Source organism: Jaculus jaculus, chromosome 1 (genome assembly GCF_020740685.1).
Source record: "Jaculus jaculus isolate mJacJac1 chromosome 1, mJacJac1.mat.Y.cur, whole genome shotgun sequence".
NCBI classification, from domain to species: domain Eukaryota; kingdom Metazoa; phylum Chordata; class Mammalia; order Rodentia; family Dipodidae; genus Jaculus; species Jaculus jaculus.
The window spans coordinates 148,035,606-148,058,189 of record NC_059102.1 but is presented as its reverse complement, the minus strand read 5'-3'; the positions used below and the strand labels follow the sequence as shown (position 1 = coordinate 148,058,189).

At 50.4% G+C, this 22,584-nt stretch overlaps 1 protein-coding gene across 1 annotated transcript in view; it reads right to left on the bottom strand.

Annotated features, from left to right (window-relative positions):
* Nucleotides 1–827: 827 nt before the first annotated feature.
* Nucleotides 828–22,584, bottom strand: part of Adamts13 (ADAM metallopeptidase with thrombospondin type 1 motif 13) — a 50,139-nt gene continuing 28,382 nt past the window's right edge. Inside the window, exons 18-30 of the mRNA XM_045133822.1 lie at nt 20,795–20,930; nt 20,585–20,714; nt 19,554–19,739; nt 18,588–18,780; nt 17,217–17,337; nt 13,188–13,317; nt 11,660–11,839; nt 7,078–7,282; nt 5,685–5,991; nt 4,998–5,144; nt 4,511–4,687; nt 1,781–1,965; nt 828–1,019 (exon numbers count right to left, since the gene is read on the bottom strand). Of these exons, the coding sequence (XP_044989757.1) occupies nt 828–1,019; nt 1,781–1,965; nt 4,511–4,687; nt 4,998–5,144; nt 5,685–5,991; nt 7,078–7,282; nt 11,660–11,839; nt 13,188–13,317; nt 17,217–17,337; nt 18,588–18,780; nt 19,554–19,739; nt 20,585–20,714; nt 20,795–20,930 (2,289 nt within the window). The remainder of the gene's footprint in view (nt 1,020–1,780; nt 1,966–4,510; nt 4,688–4,997; nt 5,145–5,684; nt 5,992–7,077; nt 7,283–11,659; nt 11,840–13,187; nt 13,318–17,216; nt 17,338–18,587; nt 18,781–19,553; nt 19,740–20,584; nt 20,715–20,794; nt 20,931–22,584) is intronic.

The window sequence follows — 22,584 nt, the reverse complement described above, 5'->3', positions numbered from 1 at the left end:
TGTTTGCAGCGGCAAGAGGCCCTGGTGCACCCATTCTTTCTCTCCCTTTCTTTGCTTGCAAATAAAGATTTAAAAAAGAGAAAACAGAGCAAAACAAAACTAACCTAACCTAAACAACACAACTAGGACTGGAGAGATGGCACAATGGTTAAAGTGCTTGTCTGAAAAACCAGATGCACAGTGGTGCATGCATCAAGTTTGTTTCCAGTGGCTGGAGGTCCTGGTGAGCCTTTCTGTCTGTCTGTCTCTCTCTCTCTCTCTCTCTCTCTCTCTCTCTCTCTCTCTCTCTCAATATCCTTGCAAATAAAGATTTTAAAAAAAAAATAGAGGGCTGGAGAGATTGCTTAGCAGTTAAAGCATTTGCCTGAGAAAACTAAGGACCCAGATGTGAATCCTATACCCATATAAGCCAGATACAAAAGGTGGTGCATGCATCTGGAGTTCATCTGCAGTGGCTAGAGGCCCTGGAACTCCCATTCTCTCTCTCTCTATCTGCCTCTCTCTCTCTCTCTCTCTTTCTCTCTCTCTCTCTCTCTCTCTCTCAAAGAAGTAAATAAATAAATAAAATCAGGAAAATAAAACTAGGTTGAGACAGGTTATGTAAGGAAAACATCAACAGAGCTTGGAGGACCTTTATTGAGGAATTTATATAAGGGACTAAGGCTGACTTTCCAGAGTTTCCACCTCCCATCGGCCAGCCTTTTGCATGGGAAAAGACCCTAAAGATCCCTAGGACTGGCAGAAGTTGGAAGACTGCAGTTCCACCCTCCTGGGTGGCCACTTCACGGATGAGTTGCTTCCCTTCTTTCCAGTGCTTGGAGAGAAAGCTAGGGCAGGGCCAGGCTGCTGTCTTCTTCCAGCCTCTTAGATGGGAGAGTCCAGTACTGGCCCTGTAGGCTGGCATGTGCTTCCAGGAAACCCTGGCTAAACTCCATCTCTGCCTCGCTGCCCTCTGATACCCAGTAGAGCGCCTGTTGCCCGTGAAACGTTGTGGTCCTCAGGCTGTGGGTGTCGCGGATCTGGGGAGAAGAGGGCAGCCAGAAGGGTGGGTATGAGCTGACAATAAGTCAGAATTCACAGATGCCTGAATATGTCATTCATTTAGGATCACACGTAATCCTCACAAGATTAATGGAAGGCATTCTTGTTCAGCCAGGAAGCAGGCTCAGGGATGTTACCCTACTCCCCCAGGACACATAGCCAGGTGCCAGAGCTAGGATCTGATCTGGGGCCTAAGCCTGACACAGAGACCAGGCTGCCTCCTCTGGGTGAGCTGATGCCTTACAGGGCACACAAACCCTCAACACAAACTGTGCTCTTCTGCAAAGAATATCAGGTTTAAAAAAATATGCTTCTGCCAGGCATGGCGGCGTACATCTTTAATCACAGCACTCAGGAGACAGAGGTAGGAGGATTGCTATAACTTTGAGTCCAGTCTGGGACTACAGAATGAGTTCCAGGTCAGCATGGGCTAGAGTGAGACCCTATCTTGAAATACACACACACACACACACACACACACACACACACACAATTTCTATCATGGGTTACCTGACAGTCTACTCCAAAGGTCTTTCTACTTCCTGGTAGTAGCACAATAAATATTGGTGGGTGAATAAGGGATGGAATTTCTCCTTTTCATTCTTTCAAACGATTTTGAGGTTTTGGGTCTGAAGTAAACTAAAGGGGTCATCTAAACCCAGCACCTCCACCCTCATCACTAGAGAATCCAGGATCATAGCCAAGGTCAGCCCACCAGTTTTAATCCAGGCGGCCTTACCGAGACATAGCTGGCATTGGTGCCCTTGGCTGCTGTACCCGTGTCTGTGGCCAGGGCCTGAATAGCAATGCGAGCCTGTGGAGCAACACTGATGAAGACTCGGCAGCCCTCTGCATTCTTCCCGTCTGGGCTCGGTGAAGGGCTCACGATTTCACCTCGAGGTCCAAAAAGCTGCCTGTCACATTCTGCAGGGGACAGCAGGTGAACACTCTGGGTGTGGGCTACCTCAGGGACACAGCCCAGAGAGACTGGCTGACACCTAGGCAGAGCACAGCTGAGGGGAGAGTGTGGTAAAGATTAGAGTTCCCAGGCGGGAGGTGAACCCTCACCTCCACCACTTCTGGGTAGAGAGACTTTAAGGGAAGACCTAAAGACTTCAAGCAGCAGTTCCCTCCCTGGTAGGAAACACTTTTGGAGGACTCAGTAAACTTAGGCTACAAGAATACTTAGAAAACTGAGCTTGTACAAATCTATGACAATTGGTTCTTCAATGTGTCTGCATTTCCAGTTTCCTATTCACATACAATTTTAATAAAACTTAAAAATCTGGGCTGGAACTTATAGGACCTTACATGCTTGTATCACCTTGTGCGTCTGGCTTACGTGGGACCTGGAGAGTTGAACATGGGTCCTTAGCCTTCACAGGCAAGCACTTTCACTGCTAAGCCACCTCTCCATCCCCCAAATAATTTTTTTTAAAAGAAAGCATGCTGTGTGAAAGGAATTACTTACACAGACCACATATTGTATGATTCCACTTACATGAAATGTTTAGAATAGGGAAATCTGTAGAGTCAGGAGTGATGGAGGATTTTGTTGGGTGAAGTGTGGAATGACTGTTTGTAGGCATAGGATTTGTATGTGTGGTGTGGGGGGGGGGCGGTGATAAAATATCTTACAATTGACTATGGTGTCGTTGGCATTACTTTATGAATGTACCAAAACTATTGAATTTTATATTTTAAATGGGCGAATTGTATGGCATGTGGATTATATTTCAATAAAGCTGTTTAAAATGTCAAAAAAAAAAATCTGGGCTGGAGAGATGGCCTAACAGTTAAGCACTTGCCTGTGATGCCTACAGACCCCGGTTCAAGGCTCGATACCCCAGAACTCACGTTAGCCAGACGCACAAGGGGGTGCACGCGTCTGGAGTTCGTTTGCAGTGGCTGGAGGCCCTGGCATGCCCATTCTCTCTCCCTCTCTCTATCTAACTCTTTCTCTGTCTGTTGCTCTCAAATAAATAAATAAAAATAACAACAACAAAAAAAACTTAAAAATCTAAAAGAAATGAACTCAAACATCTATTCAAAACAAGAACACTGAACCTGGGCTGGGGAGATGGCTCAGTGGTTAAAGGTTCTTGCTTGCAAAACCTGCTGGCCTGGGTTCAGTTACTCAGTACCTATGTAAAGCCAGACCCCCCAACCCCACCCCCCAAACAAAGCTGCATGTGTCTGACATTTGTTTGCGGTGGCAAGAGACACTGGCATGGATGCATATGCATATGCACATGCAAGGGCACACACGCAAATAAATTTTTTAAAATGTAGAACACTGAACCTGACAGAAAAAGTGGGCTCCAACTATGCCATTCATTGCCATTACCAGGGGCCTACACAAGCCCCATTTGCCTGTATCTCCCAAGCCTCCCTTAAGGCAGGTGCCCACAGTGTGCAGGGGAGGATGAGAAATGAGTGAAAACTAATGAGAACGAAGCCAATAGCTCCTCAGCAAGATCCACTGTGCCTGGGCTCTTGGTCACCGCCTTGGTCACCATCACAGTTCTCTGCAGGTCATGGATGCCTCCAGGGAGACATTATGTTAAGCCTCCAGAGAGGCTACACCGCTGATGTATCACTCTTACATGAGACCTGGGACTACCCAAAATCCTCTGGAACTGCCAGGGGAAACTGCCTTAGACCACTGGGAGACATCAAACTCCTGAGGTGACCAGGAAAGCTCTCAAACGCTTTGGGCTTTGGATAAGGCAAAGGTCTCCGGGAAGCCCTCCTCTGTCTGTGGGGTATATGGTATAAGAATCTTTTTCAAAATCATTTATTTGCCTATCTGTGTGCGTGCATGGATGCCCCAGAGTCACTTGCCACCAGACACATGTGCCACTTTTTTTTGTCCAGCTTCACGTGGCTGCTGGGGAATTGAACACAGGCCTGCTGGCTTTACAAGCAAGCACTTTAACCACTGAGCCATCTCCTCAGCCCCCAATTTTATTTATGTGTGTGCCAATGTGTGTGTGTGTGTGTGTGTGTGTGTGTGCACGTCTTTTGCTGCTGCAAAGACCTGTCCAGTTTTACATGAGCAGCTGAGGATTTAACCCAGGCTTGCAGGCTTTGCAGGCAAGTGCCTTTGAGCCATCCTTCAGCCCCTGGTGGGGGCATGTTACCATGTGGGTACAAGCATTCATATAACTCACCAGTGCACAGAAAAAGGGCTGAGGGGAAGATCATGCAGGATCTTGAAAGAGCTGGGCGCCAGGCACAAGAGCTTGAGACAGTGGCCGGAGTGAAGGCTAAGGGCGCGGACCACGTCCAATATTCACTCATCTGGCTACACAGCCAGAGAGGAACCTTTCCCTGACCATGTGTGCAGAAGGCCATTTCCCATTTCCTTCCATCTTGACTGGCTCCCTCATGTCCTGCCCACTACCCTGTTGTAACTGCCCTGTCCCCAGCAGCACAGGCGCAGCCACCAATGGGCACCTGGCCATACCTCCGTAGAAGGTTCCCTGTGCTGGCCGGCTCCCGTACCGCAACACCACGCCTCCTCCTGGCCACACAAGGCGTTGCTTCACCACCAGCGTGTTAGCCTTAGGGTTGAAAGTCATGCCAGACAGCTTCCAGCATGTCTTCCTCCACGTGAGCCGGTCCCAAAGCAGCAAGTGCTCCCCTAGGAAGGAACGGGGCGGTAAAGACACCCCCCCCAACTCTGGGTCAGCAGCAGGGGCTCTTGAGTGGGCTGAGCTAAGCTGAGGCCCCATTCTCGCCCCCACATTAACCATTGTCCTCCTTACGGGATATGTGTTTCTAAGTAGAGGACACATTACCAAAGTTTTTCTCCCCAGGCTTCCTCATCTATAAAAAGGAGATTCCCTACATCCCAGTCACAAGACAGCCATGAAAATGGGGAGTGCCGGAGTTGTGCTGGCGCCCGGAAAGACCCCTGGCTGTCAGCAGTTGTCACTTGGTCTTGGACCTACTTGCACTGCAGTTGAGGGAGCTCTCGAGGACCTGGAGGGTCACCACCTCACTCAGGGGCCGTCCGATGGCCACTGCACATTCTGCCCGTCCACTGTCCCTCATGTCAATGATTCCTGCGGGCTCCAGGTACTGCCTTCCACAGGTACCTGCAGAGGAGTTAGGGAAGCCAGGTGACCAGAGCAGGGCAGGGCTAGGAGACTGGAGTAGGGGATCCCGTAGGAAGCCTCCTTGGGTTGGGGAGGAGATTCCATGGATCAGTCACTATCAAGCCACTTCTAGATGTTACCAAGAAAGGTGCATGGGCCGGGCATGGTGGCACACGCCTTTAATCCCAGCACTCGGGAGGCAGAGGTAGGAGGATTGCCATGAGTTCGAGGCCACCCTGAGACTCCATAGTGAATTCCAGGTCAGCCTGGGCTAGAGTGAGACCCTACCTCGAAAAAACAACAACAAAAAAAAAAGGTGCATGGGCTTTGGGCCACATGGACCTGTGATCCTGAGTCTGCAACCTTCAGATTACTGGGTGGGGACAGTAGTAAAAGTGCAGTTTCCTTTTGTCAGATAGGAAAGAGGCCCTGAGCCCAGTGACACATGGCCCTGGGCTTAAGTGTTTGTCCCAGGTGGAGATGCCTTGGTCTCCCATCCCGTGACCAGCCTCCCTGGCAGAAAGCAGGAAGGAATCTAACCAGACTCTGCCAGGCTTCCCCGGGGTCCTAGAGGCTGGGAGGCTGGGGAAAGAGGGTGGGTCTGGGTCAGGGGCCACTTCAGAGAAACCCCAGCAACAGCAGCCGGGGTCTGGCTGGGAGCAGTGGCTTCCTTGTGCGGTGCCAGGTTGAGTGTCCCCTGCCCTGCACAGGGTCCAGCCCAGCAGTTCCGCACAGTCACTGGCTTAGGAAGGTGCTGGCAGAAGTAGGCTGGCACAGGTGCCCGGGCTTGGGGTCCAAGGCAGGTGTTGTGCCGGCGCTGGAGGCCATCCCCACAGGAGACAGAGCACTGTCAGGAGAGAAAGTGAAAAGAGTCTTGGTGACGCTGCCAGAGGGTGCTGAGAACAGCAGTGATCACCGGCCAGTGCAGTGTCATCAGCTAATACCCCACATAATGGTGGGCAGGTGTCTCCATTCTACGGACGAGGAGACTGGAGATCAGGTAAGTGCCTTTGTGTGGGTCACACACATGGCAAGAACTGAGATTCATGTCTTGGTGCCCAGCCATCTTTGTCCCAGCCTTTCTGGCCCTCTGAGGGAGAAGAGGTGACCCTCTCCATCTGACCCTGCAGTCCTGTGTTTGTTCAGCCCCACTACCAGTCCCCATCTCACCCAGCCCAGATGCCAGGGTTCTTTGGACCTAAGTGCAAGCTGGAGTTGGGGGACAGGCCCTGGGGGACTACAGCATGTCCTGTCTGCTCTGTCTCTGTGCTTCCCACGACTTCGAGTAAGCTCCTCTCAGAATGGGAGGGGGAGCCCTCTGGGCCCTTGCTTGGCAAGGATAGCAGGGGAGATTTGAATCAGATGTCCTCCAGCAATTCATGTGTTCTGAATGCTGGGTGCTCAGCTGATGGCAGTTTGGGAGGTGGCACCTTGCTGCAGGAGGTGTGCTGTTGGGAGCAGGCTTAGGGTGTCATAACCAGAGCTGCCTTGCCAGAGTTCAGCTCACTCGTTCTCCCCTTGCTGCTGTCTTCCACCTGCCGTAGCAGAGGTGATGTCAGCCCCTGATCATGCCATGCTGGCCCCTGTCCCTACAAAGCTTCCTCTCAAGACTGTAAGTCCCATCAGCAGTTTTTGGTCAGCATTGTCCCAGCAATGCAAAGGTAACCACAACAATGGCACTGCTCCCTGTGGTGCTGAGCTGCCTACCTTCAAGCTTCCAGGTCTGCAGACCCCAGGCCTCCCATGACCCCAACTGTCTGGGTCTCCATGTGTCTTGCTGGTTCCGAATGCCCACCCTAGCAAACACTCCCTCCTTCCAGGGGATCACATTTAGTCAGTGCCCCTCCCTCAGAGCCCCCCATGTACATATTGGTGAGGTCCTGGTACCCTCCTCAGCTTCAGCGAGAAATCCCAGTGCCAGGAGCACCCTTACCTCCATCCAGGCACTGACATGCCACTGATAGGCACAGTCAGTGATGAGGCAGGGAACGCTGGCCTGGGGCCGCACCAGAGCTGCACAGGATGCCTTGTCTACCTCTGTGTCCCGACCGCCATCAAGTTGCACACAGGCCACCTCACGTACGGCAGTGCCAAGGCCACAGCTGGCTGAGCATGAACCAAGAGACATGACTTTCCATCTGCAGAAAAAGATGAATCCAGAGCCATGCATGGTAGTGCACATCTTTAATCCCAGCACTTGAGAGGCAGAGGTAGGAGGAGTGTCATGAGTTCGTGGCCATCCTGAGACTACATAGTGAATTCTAGGTCAGCCTGAGCTAGAGTGAGATACAACCTCAGAAAAGAGAGAGAGAGAGAGAGAGAGAGAGAGAGAGAGAGAGAGAACCAGGTGTGATGGTGCATTCCTTTAATCCCAGCACTCAGAATTCAGAGATCGGAGGATCACCATGAGTTCAAGGCCATCCTGAGATTACATGGTGAACTCTAGGTCAGCCTGGGCTAGAATGAGATCCTACCTCAAAAAACAACAACAAAAAAAAGGGAGCTAAAGAGATGGCTTAGCAGTTAAGGTGCTTGCCTGCAAAGCCTAAGAACCCATGCTCAACTCTCCAGATCCCACGTACGCCAGATGCACAAGGTGATGCAAGCACAATCTCACACATGCCCACTAGGTGATACACACATCTGCAGTTCAACTGGGGTGTGGTGGTTGAGACCCTGGCACACCAATTCTCTCTTTCTCTCTCATTTAAAAAAAAAAAGGGGGGCTGGGGAGATGGGTTAACAGTTAAGGCACTTGCCTGCAAAGCCTAAGGATCCATGTTCGACTCCCCAGATCCCATGTAAACAAGACACTCAAGGTGATGCATGCACAAAGTCGTGCATGTGTACAAGGTGGTACACACATCTAGAGTTCGATTGCAGTGGCTGGTGGTCCTGGTGTACCAATTCTCTCTCTCTCTCTCTCTCTCATGCACACACACTCTCATTAAAAAAAAGAGAGAGAGAGAGATGAACCCAGAGAAAGATAGGCCTCTGCAGAAACAGGGTCACCAAAAGGATACCACTCTACCCTCATATACCCTGACAGTGGCCTGGGCACATCCCAAGGCCACATGAGAGAGGAGATCCAGCCACTCAACCTGCACCTGGTTATGGAACAAAGTCCTCAAGGGTTCTGCAAGGAGACTCCTTGTCTTCTTCATTACCTAACACCCTTTACCCTACAGGGCTGCTTGAAACAAGATATAGTTAAAGAAAGAAATTCCTGGAGCTGGAGAGCTGGCTCAGCAGTTAAAGGTGCTTGCTCGCAAAGCCTGACAGTCTGGGTTCAATTCCCCAGTACACACATAAAGCCAGATGCACAAAGTAGCATTTGTATCTGGAGTCCAGTTACAGGAGGTCCTGGAGCACCCATTCTCTCTGTCTCTCTCTCTCAAACAAATAAATAAAATAATTTAAAAAAGAAAGAGGAGGGCGTGGTGGCACATGCCTTTAATCCCAGCACTCAGGAGGCAAAGGTAAGGATCACCATGAGTTCGAGGCCACCCTGAGAATATATAGAGAATTCCAGGTCAGCCTGGGTCAGAGTGAGACCCTACCTTGAAAAACAAACAAAAAAAAAAAAGAAAGAAATTACTAGAAAACAGATCTTGACATACCCTATCATGCGTGGGCAGGCAGAGGATTGGCCCTCTTTCAGTCCTGATCATGTTTACTTGGAATCATTAAATGGATAGGAAGGGCCGGCACTTTTCAGAGCTCACACATGAACATAGGTTGCCAACATTAGCATCTGTGGTCTTAACTGTGACAACACCCTGCTGATCTCATGAGCTGCAATACTGCTCCTCAAAGCCATGCCTTCAAAAGACACAGTGCTGTTTCAGGACCCGGGACAATGGCACGAGCCAAGTCCCACTTCAGGGACTTTACGGCCTGCACTTTGACACCCTGGCATCTGAGACTGTATGACTGTCCCAGGGACCTGTCCTGCATGTTTCAGGATGGCGAGCCACACCCGGCCTCCACCCATGAGGAGCCAGTGGTGAATTTCCCTCCTCAAGAGTAATCATTAAACAGTCCCTGGAAGGTGCCAATACGCACTAGGAGGTAGAATCACATGTGGCTGAGAAAGCACTGACTGCCCTGGAAGGAAGATAGAAACAATAGATACAAATGCCAGGTAGTGCCAAATTCTGCAAAGGAAAATAGTAGAGCTGCAACCAGGGTAGACTCATTGAGCCGCGACAGACAGTACTAGAAAGTCCTCTGTACCTCCACACCCAAGGTTAACAGTGCTAATTGGTGGGGCCTTGGCCGGCCTACCTGGAGTCTTGAGGGTATCCAGAGAAGAATCGGTGAGGAGATAAGAGTAAAAACTCCCATTCTCTCTCTCTCTCTCTCAAATAAATAAATAATTTTTTAAAGGGCTGGAAAGATGGCTTACCAGTTAAGGCACTTGCCTACAAAGCTAAAGTTTCCCAACTTAATTTCCCCAGGACCCATGTAAGCCAGATGCACAAGGTGGTACCTACATCTGGAGTTCCTTTGCAGTGGCTGGAGGCCCTGTTATGCCCATTCTCTCTCTCCCTCTTTGTCTCTCAAATAAATTAATTAAATTAAATTTCTCTAGATTTTATTTATATATTAGAGAGAGTGAAAAAGAGAGAAGCAGAGAGAGAGAGTGTGTGTGTGTGTGAGAATGTGCATGCCAGGGCCTCTAGCTATTGCAAACAAAATCCAAATGTATGTGTTATCACATACATCTGGCTTACATGGGTACTGGTGAATTGAAACTGGGTCCTTAGGCTTTCCAGGTATGCGCCTTAACTGCTAAGCCATCTCTCCAGCCCTAAATTAAATATATATTTTTTAAAAGAGCAAAATCTCTAAAGCAGGAGAATCCCTGAAACCTTCCAGAAGAGTGCAGAGAATAGTGGCCATAGCAACATCCAGGAGTAGCCCAGGGCTTTTGCGAGCATGCAGTTCCCCAAATACTGCAGATCCTCCATGAGTAAGTGTGGTGCATAGCCAGAGGTCTCTAGCATAAAGAATGAGACACAAGTAGTGTGGCGTTATACGGATTCTAAAGCTACATAACTTGAAACGATGGTGGGGAGGGTGGGCTGGGGAGATGGCTCAGCGGATAAAGGTCTTGTCAGGAAAGTGTGAGGGCCAGAGTTCAGACCCCCAGCACCCACACAAACACCCCTGGTGAATGTGGCACTCCTGCAACCCCACACGCAGGAGGCAGAGAGGGAATCTCTGGAGCAAGCTAACTAGCTAGACTAGATCAGTCTGCAAGCTCTGGGCTCAGTAAGACACCTGGCTCAGTAAAATCAGGAGCAGAATGATGGAGGGAGACTCCCAACGTCTACCTCTGGCTCCACCCATACACATTTGTGCACGCGTGCTACACACCCAAAACAGATGCACATTGCGGCACTTGTGTCTGGAGTTTGTTTCCAGTGGCTGAGAACCTGCCACACCCCTTCGGTCTCTCTCTCTCTCTCTCTCTCTCTAGTAACTAAATAAAGGTGAAATATTTTTAAAATAAACTATTTGATATGAGGAACTAAAAATCAACAACCACACTGGAGAGATAGCTCACTGATTCAGATGCTTGCCTGCAAAGCCTAATGAACTGGGTTCAGTTCCCCAGCACCCATGTAAGGCAGATGCATATGGTGGCACATGCATCTGGAGTTTGTTTGCAGTGGCTGGAGACCCTGGCATGCCCATTCTCTCTCTGTGTCTCTGCCTCTGTCTCTGTCTCTCTCTCTCTCTCTCTCTGTCTCTCTGTCATAACTAAATAAAAATGAGATACTTCAGCTGGGAGTGGTGGCACACGCCTTTAATCCAAGCACTCAGGAAGCAAAGGTAGGAGGATTGTTGTTAGTTTGAGGCCACCCTGAAACTACATAGTGAATTCCAGGTCAGCCTGGGCTAGAGCAAGACCCTACCTTAAAAAACAAACAAAAAAGAGAGAGAGAGAAAGAGAGAGAGAGAGAGATTTTTAAAAACTATTTGAAAAAACAATAACCAGGCTGGAGAGATGGCTTAGTGATTAAAGCACTTGCCTGCAATGCCTAATGACTCAGGTACAATTCCTTAGTACCCATGGAAGCCAGATGCACACAGTGGCACATGCATCTGGCGTTCCTTTGCAGTGGTTAGAGGCCCTGGTGCCCCCATTCATTCTCTCCCTTCTCCCTCTGTCTTGCTCTCTGTCCTTGCAACAAAAATAAATAAAATATTTTTAAAAATTTAGAAGCAACCTGGTAGAACATTTAGACATACTATGGTGGTATCTCTGTTGTCCCTCTTGGGACCCACAGCCATCCATGTCCTCAGAGGCCCAGACTTTCCCATAGGACCCATAGGACTGAATACCCACCTCCCACCTTCTGCGTGGCTTGCTCAGCAGCCCTTTCTCCTCTTGTGTCTCTGAGCCACTGCTAAGCTCTGAAATCCCAGAGTACCTGCCTGGGCCTGGTTTCTACACATGGGACTGTGCTCCCACCACCACCACCACCACCATTGCCTCCCCTTACCTGGGAGGACAGGGGTCCAGGCCACAGGCCTCCTGGGGCTCTGGGCGAGGCAGCCCCTGGCACTGGCTGTCAGGCACGATCTCGTCATGGTCTTCCCCGTAGGCCCGGGCACAGTACACGATCCTCCGTGCTAGCCCTCCTCCACAGCTCACACTGCAGGCTGCCAGCTTGTACCGCCACCTGGAACAGACTGAAGCCAGTAAGAACCAAAGCGCCCTCCTTCCTTTGGATGGGAAACAACAGGTTGGCACTTTTCTCCCTGGGATGACTCCTATATCCCCACCAAGAGGCTTGGCATCCTGGGCAGAACCCTCAGACCAACACACTTAACAGAAGGGGCAGCTGAGGGCAAAGAAATGGTTGTATTCAAGATGTAGGAGGGGAGGGTCAGGGCACCTTGGGGACTCTGCAAAGGCAGTTCTTACAGAAATCCCACACTCAGCACTCCACCAGCCCTACCAACCTTACAGTCCACAGTGGGTGACTGTGCCACCCAAACACCCTCATCCAAGTGTGCGTTCCATTGTCTGTCCAGTTCATTCTCCATCACCCCTTCCATGTCAGCTCAGAACATTTGTCCACTCTGTCATGGGTCTGTCCCCTGGCTCCAGCACAGCGCAGCACCGAGCTTCGGTACTTGCTCAGTGGAGAGTAGGTGAGGAATTAATGTCCCGTCAGGCTGAGCCCGAGGCTGCAGGCCTGTCATTGAAGCTACTCAGAAGCCTTAAGCAGGAGGATCACAAGTTCAAGGCCTGCCTGGGTTACAGACAGTTTCAGGCCAGCCTGGGCAACTTAAGGAGAGCCTGTCTTAGAGTAAAAATGTGCAAAGAGGACTAGGGATATAGCTCAGTGGCTCAGAGTGCTTGTATAGCATGGGTTAAATCTCTAATGAAAAAAAAAAAAAAAAAGGCCAGGTATGGTGGTGCAGACCTTCAAACCCAACACTTGGGAGGCAAAATAGGAAGGATTGCTGTAACTTCAAGGCCAGCCTGACACTACATAGTGCATTCCAGGTCAGCCTGTGCTAGAGGGAGACTCTACCTCAAAAACAACAACAAGAAAAAGATAGCGTGCTTTGTAGCCATCATGCTTGAGCCCGCAGGGACTTCATGCGCATTGCCTAAACTCCACAGCCTCCCAGGACACCGAAATGACCAGCTTTTGCACAGAGTTCAGGAAGCAGAGCCTGGAGATGACAGCAGAGCCCGATGCAGACACAGGGCTGCCTATCTCCCAGAGCTGCCTATTGCCCAGGGCTCGCCTAGCAGGGCAGGATTCAAGGCTGCAGACTTTGAAGGGGCCAGGCTGAGGCAGGGGCCAGCACTTGGAATGAGGCAGAGGGACAGGGCAGCCGTGGTCCAGCTGCACACAGCGAACAGATAATGGTATCTGTCCCCCTCCACAACTCACTGGGCACGGCACCAAGACTCGGACTTCCCACCTGTAGGAAGCAAGAAAGCCAAGGCTCCGAGAGAGACTACCCTGGGGTCAGAATCTTGCCCTGCGCTCTCTCCCTTCCCTAACTCACCGAGCAGGGCACAGCCCAGCCTGGCAGACCTCCCACCGGTTCCTGGGCTTGCTGGCCAAGTCACAAAGCTCTTCCGGGACAGGCGTCTTGAGGACAGAATCCATGCACCGAAAACGCAGCTCCCTCAGGCCTACAGGGAGGAAGCAGGAATGCCCATGACACAACAGGCCAGTTAGGTCAGCTACAACAGAGAAGGCCCGTGGGGGATTGAATACTGGCTTTGCAGCTTACCGGCCTGGAGGCCTTGGGCAAGTGACTTAACCTCTTTGATCCTCAAGGTCCTCCCCCCCCCCAACTATCCAATAGAGCCATTTTAAAAGATTTTAAGGGGGAAGGGCTGGAGAGATGGGTTAGTGGTTAAGGCATTTGCCTGCAAAGCCAAAAGATCCCAGCTCAACTCTCCAGGACCCACATAAGCACAGGAGGCACATGCGTCTGGAGTTCATTTGTAGCAGCTAAAGGCCTGATGCATTCATTCTTTTTCTCTATCTTCCTCTCTCTTTCTCTCTCTCTCAAATAAATAAATAAACAAATAAACTTTAAAAAGAAAAAAGAAAAGATTTTGAGCCAGGCGTGCTGGAGCATGCCTTTAATCCCAGCACTTGGGAGGCAGAGGTAGGAGGATCGCCATGAGTTCAAGGCCACCCTGAGGCTACATGGTGAATTCCAGGTCAGCCTGAGGTACAGCGAGACCCTACCTCAGAAAACAAACAAACAAACAAACAAAAAAGATTTTAAGAGGGAAGGTGTGGACAGCTTGCTGTTGTGAGCCGCTTGGATTTGTGAAGTAGCGAGGTGAGAATTGGTGTGGGAATTTTTCCTGCTGGGTTCATCATATAGATGTTATTGAGATGGGCTTCCTCCATAAGGAGAGTCTCCCAAAGGAATCACTTTCTTGTCTCAGTTCTAACCAGGCAGAGGTTAGGGCCACGGCTGAAGAACACTGAGTATCTTCTCACAATGTTCACATGGCTACTGTAGGAACAAAATGTTTAAAAACTCAGGAAATAAAGCTGGGCATGGTGGCACATGCCTTTCATCCCAGTGTTCAGGAGGCAGAGGAAGAAGGAGTTCAAGGCCACCCTGAGACTACATACTGAATTCCAGGTCAGCCTGAGCTAGAGCGAAACCCTACTAAAAAAAAAGCACTCAGAAAATAGGTCTGGAGATGGAGAGATGGCTTAGCCGTTAAGGCGCTTGCCTGTGAAACCTAAGGATCCATGTTTAACTCTCCAGATCCCACATAAGCTAGATATATAAGGTGACACAAAGCACGAGGTCACACACGCACACAGATGGTGCACATGCCTGGAGTTCAATTGCAGTGGCTGGAGGCCCTGGCTCACCAATTCTCTTTCTTCCCCTGTCATTAAAAAAAAAAAAAAAAAAAAACCTCAGATGAGGATATGGAGAAATGGGAATCTTTGTGCCCTGCTGGTGGGGATATAAAACTCCACTCTGAGACCAGGTATGGTGGCACACGCTTTTATCCCAGCACTTGGGAGGCAGAGGTAGGAGGATCGCTGAGTTCAAGGCCACCCTGAGACTACATAGTGAATTCCAGGTCAGCCTAAGCTAGAGTGAGACCCTACCTCGGAAAACCAAAACACACACACACACACACACACACACACACACACACACACACAAGAACCCTCCACTCTGAGGAACAAAACAGAGGGGCTGCAGCTATGCCTCAGTGCTTGCCATGTAAGCATGAGGACCTGCGTTCAGACCCCCAACACTCCTGTGATTGTAACCTTGTGACAGTGTATACAGGCGGATACTTAGGATTCCTAGAGAGCTGGTCTATCTGAATCAGTGAGCTCTGGGTTCAGAGAGACCCTGTCTCAAAGACTAGTGTGGAACGTGATTGAGGAGGATACCAAATACTGACCTCCGGGCTCCTTGTGCACACACATATACATAAGCAAAAAAAAAAAAAAAAGTACAAAGGATCCTATAAAACTTAAACATAACATAAAATGTGATCCAGCAGTTTCTTTTCCATGTATGCTCCAAAAGCAGGGCTCAGGGAAATGTGCGCAGGCCCATGGTCAGAGCGGCACTATTGAGAAAAACGACGTGAGGAGACAGGTCAGGGCTCTGCACATGTACTGTGGGCTGAAGAGATGGCTCAGAGGTTAAGGTGCTTGTCTGCAAAGCATGGTCAATCCAGACCTACAACAGAACACCTCTCAGGGGCAAGAAAATAACCTGACACCTGCTGTGACATGGGTGAACCCCATGAGCAGAAGCCAGTCACAGAGGACACATCCTATAGGGTTCTCCGTATCTGAGGCCTGAAAAGAGTCAAATCCATAAGACAGAAAATGGAATGTCTGTTGGCAGGGGCTGGGGAAGGGATTGGGTGTCGATAAAGTTTAACTTAAAATGATAGAATGTTCTAGAGATGGACAGGCTGCACAACAATGTGGATATGGTTAATGCCACTGGGTGCCGCACTTAAAAAATGGTCAAGATGGGGCTGGAGTGATGGCTTAGTGGTTAAGGTGCTTGCCCGCAAAGCTTGAGGACCTAGGTTCAATTTCCTAGTACCTACATGAGGCAGATGCACAATAAATCAATAAATAATGATTAAGATGTGTGTGTATTCCGTAATAAAAACTGGGAAGACCCAAGAACACCGTAAATCTATTCTTCGCTTTGGCGGTCAGTTTGGCCACAGCTATGCTGGACTGTAAGAGACACACCCTTGAGTGCCCATCTTGCTGGAGATTGGTATCTTATGCCATCATTCAACCAATCGCAGAACACCTTAGAGTACCTGTCAGGCATGTCACCAGATCTTCCTGCAAACCGCATGCTTAAGTGTGGCTGCATTTCCTGTAAGTCCCTCCCACAACACTCATTAGATCTGGGCAGAATGCAGGAGAATAGAGGTTAGGTACATGCTGGTCTCAGAAATGTCACTGAGGGGGGTTCCTGCAGGAGATGGCTCAGCAGCTAAGGTGCTTGCCTACAAAACCTAACGACATGGGTTCGATTCCCTAGTATTCACATAAAGCCAGATGCACCAAGTAGTGCATGTTACCCAGAGTTCATTTGCAGGGGCTACAGGCTCACCATTCTCTCTGTCTGTCTCTCTTCTCTCTATCTCTCTCTACTTGCAAAAACTAAATAAGTAATATTTTTTTAATTATTTATTTATTTATTTGAGAGCAACAGACAGAGAGAGAAAGAGGCAGATAGAGACAGACAGAGAATGGGTGCGCCAGAGCTTCCAGCCACCACAAACGAACTCCAGACGCATGTGCCCCCTTGTGCATCTGGCTAACGTGGGACCTGGGGAACCGAGCCTCGAACCGGGGTCCTTAGGCTTCACAGGCAAGCACTTAACCACTGAGCCATCTCTCCAGCCCAATAAGTAATATTTTTTTAACAAAAGAAGAAGAGGCCAGGCATGGTGGCGCACACCTTTAATCCCAGCACTCAGGAGGCAGAGGTAGGAGGATCGCCATGAGTTCGAGGCCACCCTGAGACTCCATAGTGAATTCCAGGTCAGCCTGGGCTAGAGTGAGACCCTACCTTGAAAAAGAAAAAAAAAAAGAAGAAGAAGAAGAAGAAAGAAGGGGCTGGGAGATGGGTTAAGGCATTTGCCTATGAAGCCTAAGGACTCAGGCTTGATTCCCCAGAACCCACATAAGCCAGATGCACAATATGGTGCATGCGTCTGGAGTTTGTTTGCTGTGGCTGGAGGCCCTGGTGCGCTCATTCTCTCTCCCTCTTTCTCAGTCTCAAGTAAATAAATAAATAAATAAATAAATAAATAAATAATAAGACATTTAAAAAAGAAAGAAAGAAATGCCAAGCCAGTCATTGTGGCACACACCTTTAATCCCAGCACACGGGAGGCAGAGGTAGGAGGATCACTGTGAGTTTGAGGCCACCCTGAGAATGCAGAGTGAATTCCAGGTCAGCCTGGGTTAGAGTGAGACCCTACCTTGGGACAAAAAAAAAAAAAAAGAAAAGAAAAGAAAAGAGAAAGAAATGTCAATGGGGCCTCACCTCTCCCACAGGAGACAGAGCACAGCCCCACCAGAGGAGTCCACACATGGGTAGCCTGAGCCCCTGGTCTGCTACTGCCAAGTGGTGGTGAAGCCTCCTCTTCTGGTGGCGTGGTGCTCTGCTGAAGGAAGACAGCAATGAGCAGGAGGTCCTGCAAGTCCCACCTCCATGCCTCCCCCAGCTGCCAGCTCCCCTGTCTTTTCGGGAGGGAATAGAGAGAAGTCTGTGCTGCTCACTGGGAAGCCTGCCTCCCGCCCCCAGTGATTCCCTCACCACATGCTCCACATTGGACTTTGCAAACTCATTGCAAATGTTCTCTGTGCTGAGAGCTGCAGAGCAGGAACGCGTTTGCAAACGTGCTTGGTTCCATAACCCCCGGCCCCCAAGAATCCAGGGCCCACCAGCTCCTGAGAGCAAGGCCGCTCAGTTAGGAGCCCTGGGTGCCAGGCAAAAGCTGGCAGGGGCACTCTGCACAGCACAGTGACTGCTTGCACTTTTCTCTTTCGCGGGACTTGTGATCTCAGCAATTTGGGAGGTTTAGGCAGGAAGATTGGAAGTTCAAAGATAACTTGGGCTATAGAGAGAGTTCAAGGTCAACCTGGGCAATTTAGGAAGACCCCCGTCTCTAAGTGAAAAACTGCAAAGAAAGGGGCCAGAGACGTAGCTCAGTGGTAAAATGCTTGTCTATCATGAGCAAGGCCCTGGGTCTAACCCGCAGCACCACAATAAGGAAAATTGAGAGAGAGAGAGAGAGAGAGGCTGGACATGGTGGCACATACCTTAAGTTCCAGCACTGGAGAAGCTGAGGCAGGAGGATCATTGTGAGTTTGAGGCCAGCCTGGGGCTACAGAGTGAGTTCTAGGTCAGCTGAGCTAGAGTGACAAAAACAAAAATAAGAAAAGAAAAGAGGCTGGGTGTGGTGGCTCACGCCTTTAACCCCAGCACTCAGGAGGCAGAGGTAGGAGGACTGCTGTTGAGTTTGAGGCCAATCTGGGACTACTGAATGAGTTCCAGATCAGCCTGAGCTAGAATGTGACCTTACCTTGAAAAAAAAGAAAGAGGGCTGGAGAGATGGCTTAGCGGTTAAGCACTTGCCTGTGAAGCCTAAGGACCCCGGTTCGAGGCTCGGTTCCCCAGGTCCCACGTTAGCCAGATGCACAAGGGGGCGCACATGTCTGGAGTTCGTTTGCAGTGGCTGGAGGCCCTGGAGCGCCCATTCTCTCTCTCTCTCTCTCTCTCTCTCTGCCTCTTTCTCTTTCTGTTTGTCCATCGTTCTCAAATAAATAAATTTTTTTAAAAATTTAAAGAAAGAAAAGAGAGAGAGAGGAAAGAGGGTGGAGCCCCAACCACTGCTCATTCCAGGCCACTCACCTGACCCCAGCCTGGAGGACATGCTGTCCTGAAACAGGGCTGTAGGACAGGAGGCATCTCATCTGTGGAGCAGGGTCCTGCTGTCACTGGCACCACCTCCAGGCCACCCTCTCCTGGCACACACGGCCTGTTCCTTGAGGCCTGACCTGTTCCACAGGCTGATGGGCACGGGCTGGGGTCTGGCACCTCCCACCTGAAGACAACACAGGATCATCATCAGGCCCTGCCTTTGCCACCTAGCTGTGGGTAACACTCAGCTCCTAAAGGCAGAGAGATCCTCACTATCTAGGGGCACAACATCTTGGCATTATGAGCAACCAAAGTCTAAGGGCCTTTCCCTGAAGTGCTGGGGTAACTGACTCCTTCCTCACACCTCAGGTTTTCCTTCACAAGAACTCTGTATGTGGCAACCAGGCACTCCACCTGAGCCTTGGCAAGCACAACTGGGATTGTTATGTCTGCCATACACAAGAGAGGGCCATGGGTGGGTCTCCAATGCTTTAGGCACATACTCACTGGAGAGATAATAAAATGAGCCCAAAGAATGAGGGAGATCTCACCCTTATCACTCGGCCAGTTAGAAGCAAGGTAGAATACTAAGACATGGTTAATTTGGACATGGAGGGAGTAAGAGGTAGCCACGTGGGCACCTTAAGAGAGATGACAAATGACAAAGTGACATGTCCTTCACATTCACAGCGTCTCCTCACCCTCGCAGCCCTCTGAGTAGGGCCTCATCCCGTTTCATGCCGGAAGTTGGAAGTTCTGAGAAGGAGAGTGAGAGGCCTCAAGGCCTCCTGAGCAAGTGAGGGTGTGGGGATTCACAGCCCCAGCCTCCCCTGCCTGTCATCAGGATGGGGCTGGCCAGCACCCTCGGAAAGGGAGGATACTCAAAGACAGGGGGACTCAGTGCAGGGACAAACTCTGCCTTGCTGGCCTACTGTGGCCCACATGCCCCGTGCTTGCCTGGGTGGGCAGGGCTGGGGGTTGCAGGTTTCCACCTCTGCTGCTGGCTGCTGGGCCAGTGTTGTGCACCGGGCTGGCGGCAGCGTCCTCAGCGAGCCGTCCTGGGCCTCCACGCAGCGCACCAGCCGCTCCCGAGAGCCTCCTCCACAAGACACACTGCACGGGCCAAAGTTTCCAGCTGCCCAGCTGAGGAGGAGAAGGACAGAGTGTAAGACCTCATGGCCTCTGGCTGCCACCCCGGGGATGGGGTGGTAGGCAGGCCAGTCTGTCCCACTGATTCTGATTGACATACTTCCCCTGTTCTGCGCCAGGCCCTGTTGTCCCCAAGTTGCCCTTCTAAGAGAACTAGGCCTGCAGAATTGCCCCGATACACACCCAAACCTGAGGCCGGGTATTTAATGGTGTTGGCCTGTGGCTACCCAGCAAAGACAGACTTGGCGCTAACAGCACACTGCTACCGAATGCCTTGCCGGGGGTCAGTGGAGGTCAGTTGCCTCCCTCCAGGCTTTCCCCTCAGAGTTCCATCATTCTCCCAAGGATGGCGGTCATTGACATTTAAAAAATATATATATTTCATTTATTTATTTACAAGAGAGAAAGAGGCAGATGAGAGAGAGAATGGGCATGCCAGGACTTCCAGCCACTGCAAGTGAACTCCAGACTCATGTGACACCTTGTGCCTCTGGCTAACGTGAGTACTAGGGAATCGAACCTGGGTCCTTTGGCTTCGCTGGCAAGCGCCTTAACCACGAAGTCATTTCTCCAGTCCGTTACTGCCATTTTGTAGTGAGGACCTGAACTTAGAGAGGCCTCAGCAAGGTGGCAATAGGTGTGACCTCACTTGGCTGATGCTGTTACTTTGTGTGTCCCAAGTCTTCAGTGTCCCCACGTGCAAAATGGAGAACACTGACAGATCCCACCCCACAGAGCTGATGATGGAATGGAATGAGAGCAAGCTCAAATGCTCCCCAGCCCCCGCCCGGGCCATGAGAGTACCCCGAAGCCAGGCAGCTTCCCAGCTCAGCACTTACAATGGTGAGCAGGGGTCGGAAACACAGGGCTCCAGTTGTGCGTGCGGCCGGGGGCTCCCTTGACACTGGCCAGCCTCCGCCCACTTGTTCTGGGCCTGGTCCAGGCAGCCGTAAGTCACCCACCGCGTTCCTGAGAGAACAGAGAGAGGGCTCAGCCACCTCCACGCGGGGACAAGCAGAGCTGTGGGAACACATCATCCCAAGCCTCACCTGCCCCACAGCTCACCGAGCAGGGCCCGCGTACAGCAGCCCACGCCCAGGCCACGTGCCGTTTTGGCTGGAAGTAGGTGAAGGTGATGTCTGGGTGGGCGAGGTCCCCATATTCCTCCCCATACCGCCTGTACACCTGCACCAGGACAGATGAAAGCTTGTGTCCTGTTCAAGGGCTCCATTGAGCCACCACATCACAGCCCCAGAAGCCTTCCAACGTGTCATTCCTCCACCCCATATTCCCAGGCTCCGATGGCAGACAAGACTTGAGCATCAGAACCCTGCATGGGCAGGGGGAGCGGGGGACAGACTACATTCAAAGAGTCATGCCGTGTCAAGGCAGGGAGTGGTCTAGCAGAGGGAGCCCAGGCCAGGGTCTGGGATGAGACTAGCATATCATGGGCCTCTGGAGGGAGAGCTGAGGCCCACGAGGCCAGCAGGAAGGGGCAGGATCCCAGTGGTCTTACGATCACCTAGTGGCCTGGCTTCGCCCCCAAAGATGAGAAACAGTTCAGACACATACCAGAAGGGCTGGAGAGATGGCTCCATGGGGAAAATGCTTGCCATTCTAGTATTGGACCCGTATTTGGATTTCCAGTGCCCACATAAAAAGCTAGGCGTGGAGCTGGGAAGATAGCTCAGTGTTTAAAGATGCTTGCTGGGTTTACTGGTCCAGTTTTAGTTTTCCAGTACCCACATGAAGCCAGATGCACAAAGTGGCACTTGCATGTGGAATCTGTTTGCAACAGCAAGATGCCCTGATGAGCACATACCCATACTCTCTCTTTCTCTCTCAAATAAATAAATGCATATTTTTAAATAATTAATTAATTTTTTAAAAAAAATTTTGTTCATTTTTATTTATTTATTTGAGAGTGACAGAGAGAGAAAGAGGCAGATAGGGAGAGAGAATGGGTGCCCCCAGAGCCTCCAGCCCCAGGAAACGAACTCCAGATGTGTGCGCCCCCTTGTGCATCTGGCTAACATGGGTCCTGGGGAATTGAGTCTTGAACCGGGGTCCTTTGGCTTCACAGGCAAGCACCTTAACCGCTAAGCCATCTCTCCAGCCCAAAATTAAATATTTTTAAAGCCAGGTATGATGGTGAGTTTCTTCCCAGGCTGGGGAACTGGAGATAGAAGGATCCCTTAGGTCTGTTGGCCAGCTACCATAGCCCAGTTGGAGAGATCCTATCTCAAACATAAGGTGGAGACGCCTGCTGGCGTCTGGCTAAATGCGTATGTTATGCTCACCAAACTGCCTTGTAAGCACTCTTCTTAATGTTCATACCCATATGTTAATGCTACTGTCGCTTCTCTTTTCAGATGGTGGTGACCTTGAGATGACTCAAAATGTACCATAGTGCTGAGAAGTGACAGAGGAGTGCTCAGCACTAAAACATCTCTATCACACCTTCTAAGGCTCAGAATTTGGGAAGAGGTGGCAGGAAGAATGTAAGAGCCAAAGGAAGGGGAGGAGTGCTTACAAGGCACTCTTCCAGATACAAAATAGCCTGGCTATCCATGACTTCGCAGTACCTGGCACTACCTACACAAAAACATGATAATAGGAGGAAAAGATGATGATGCCAAAATAAAAGAGAGACTGAGGGCGGAGGGGATATGATGGAGAGTGGAGTTGTGAAGGGGAAAGTGACGGGGGAGGGAATTATGGTTCATCGTCTGTAACTATGGAAGTTGTCAATAACCAAAAATTAGAATTAGGGCTGGAGGGATGGCTTAGTGGTTAAGGCATTTGCCTGCAAAGCCAAAGGAACCAGGTTTGACTCCCC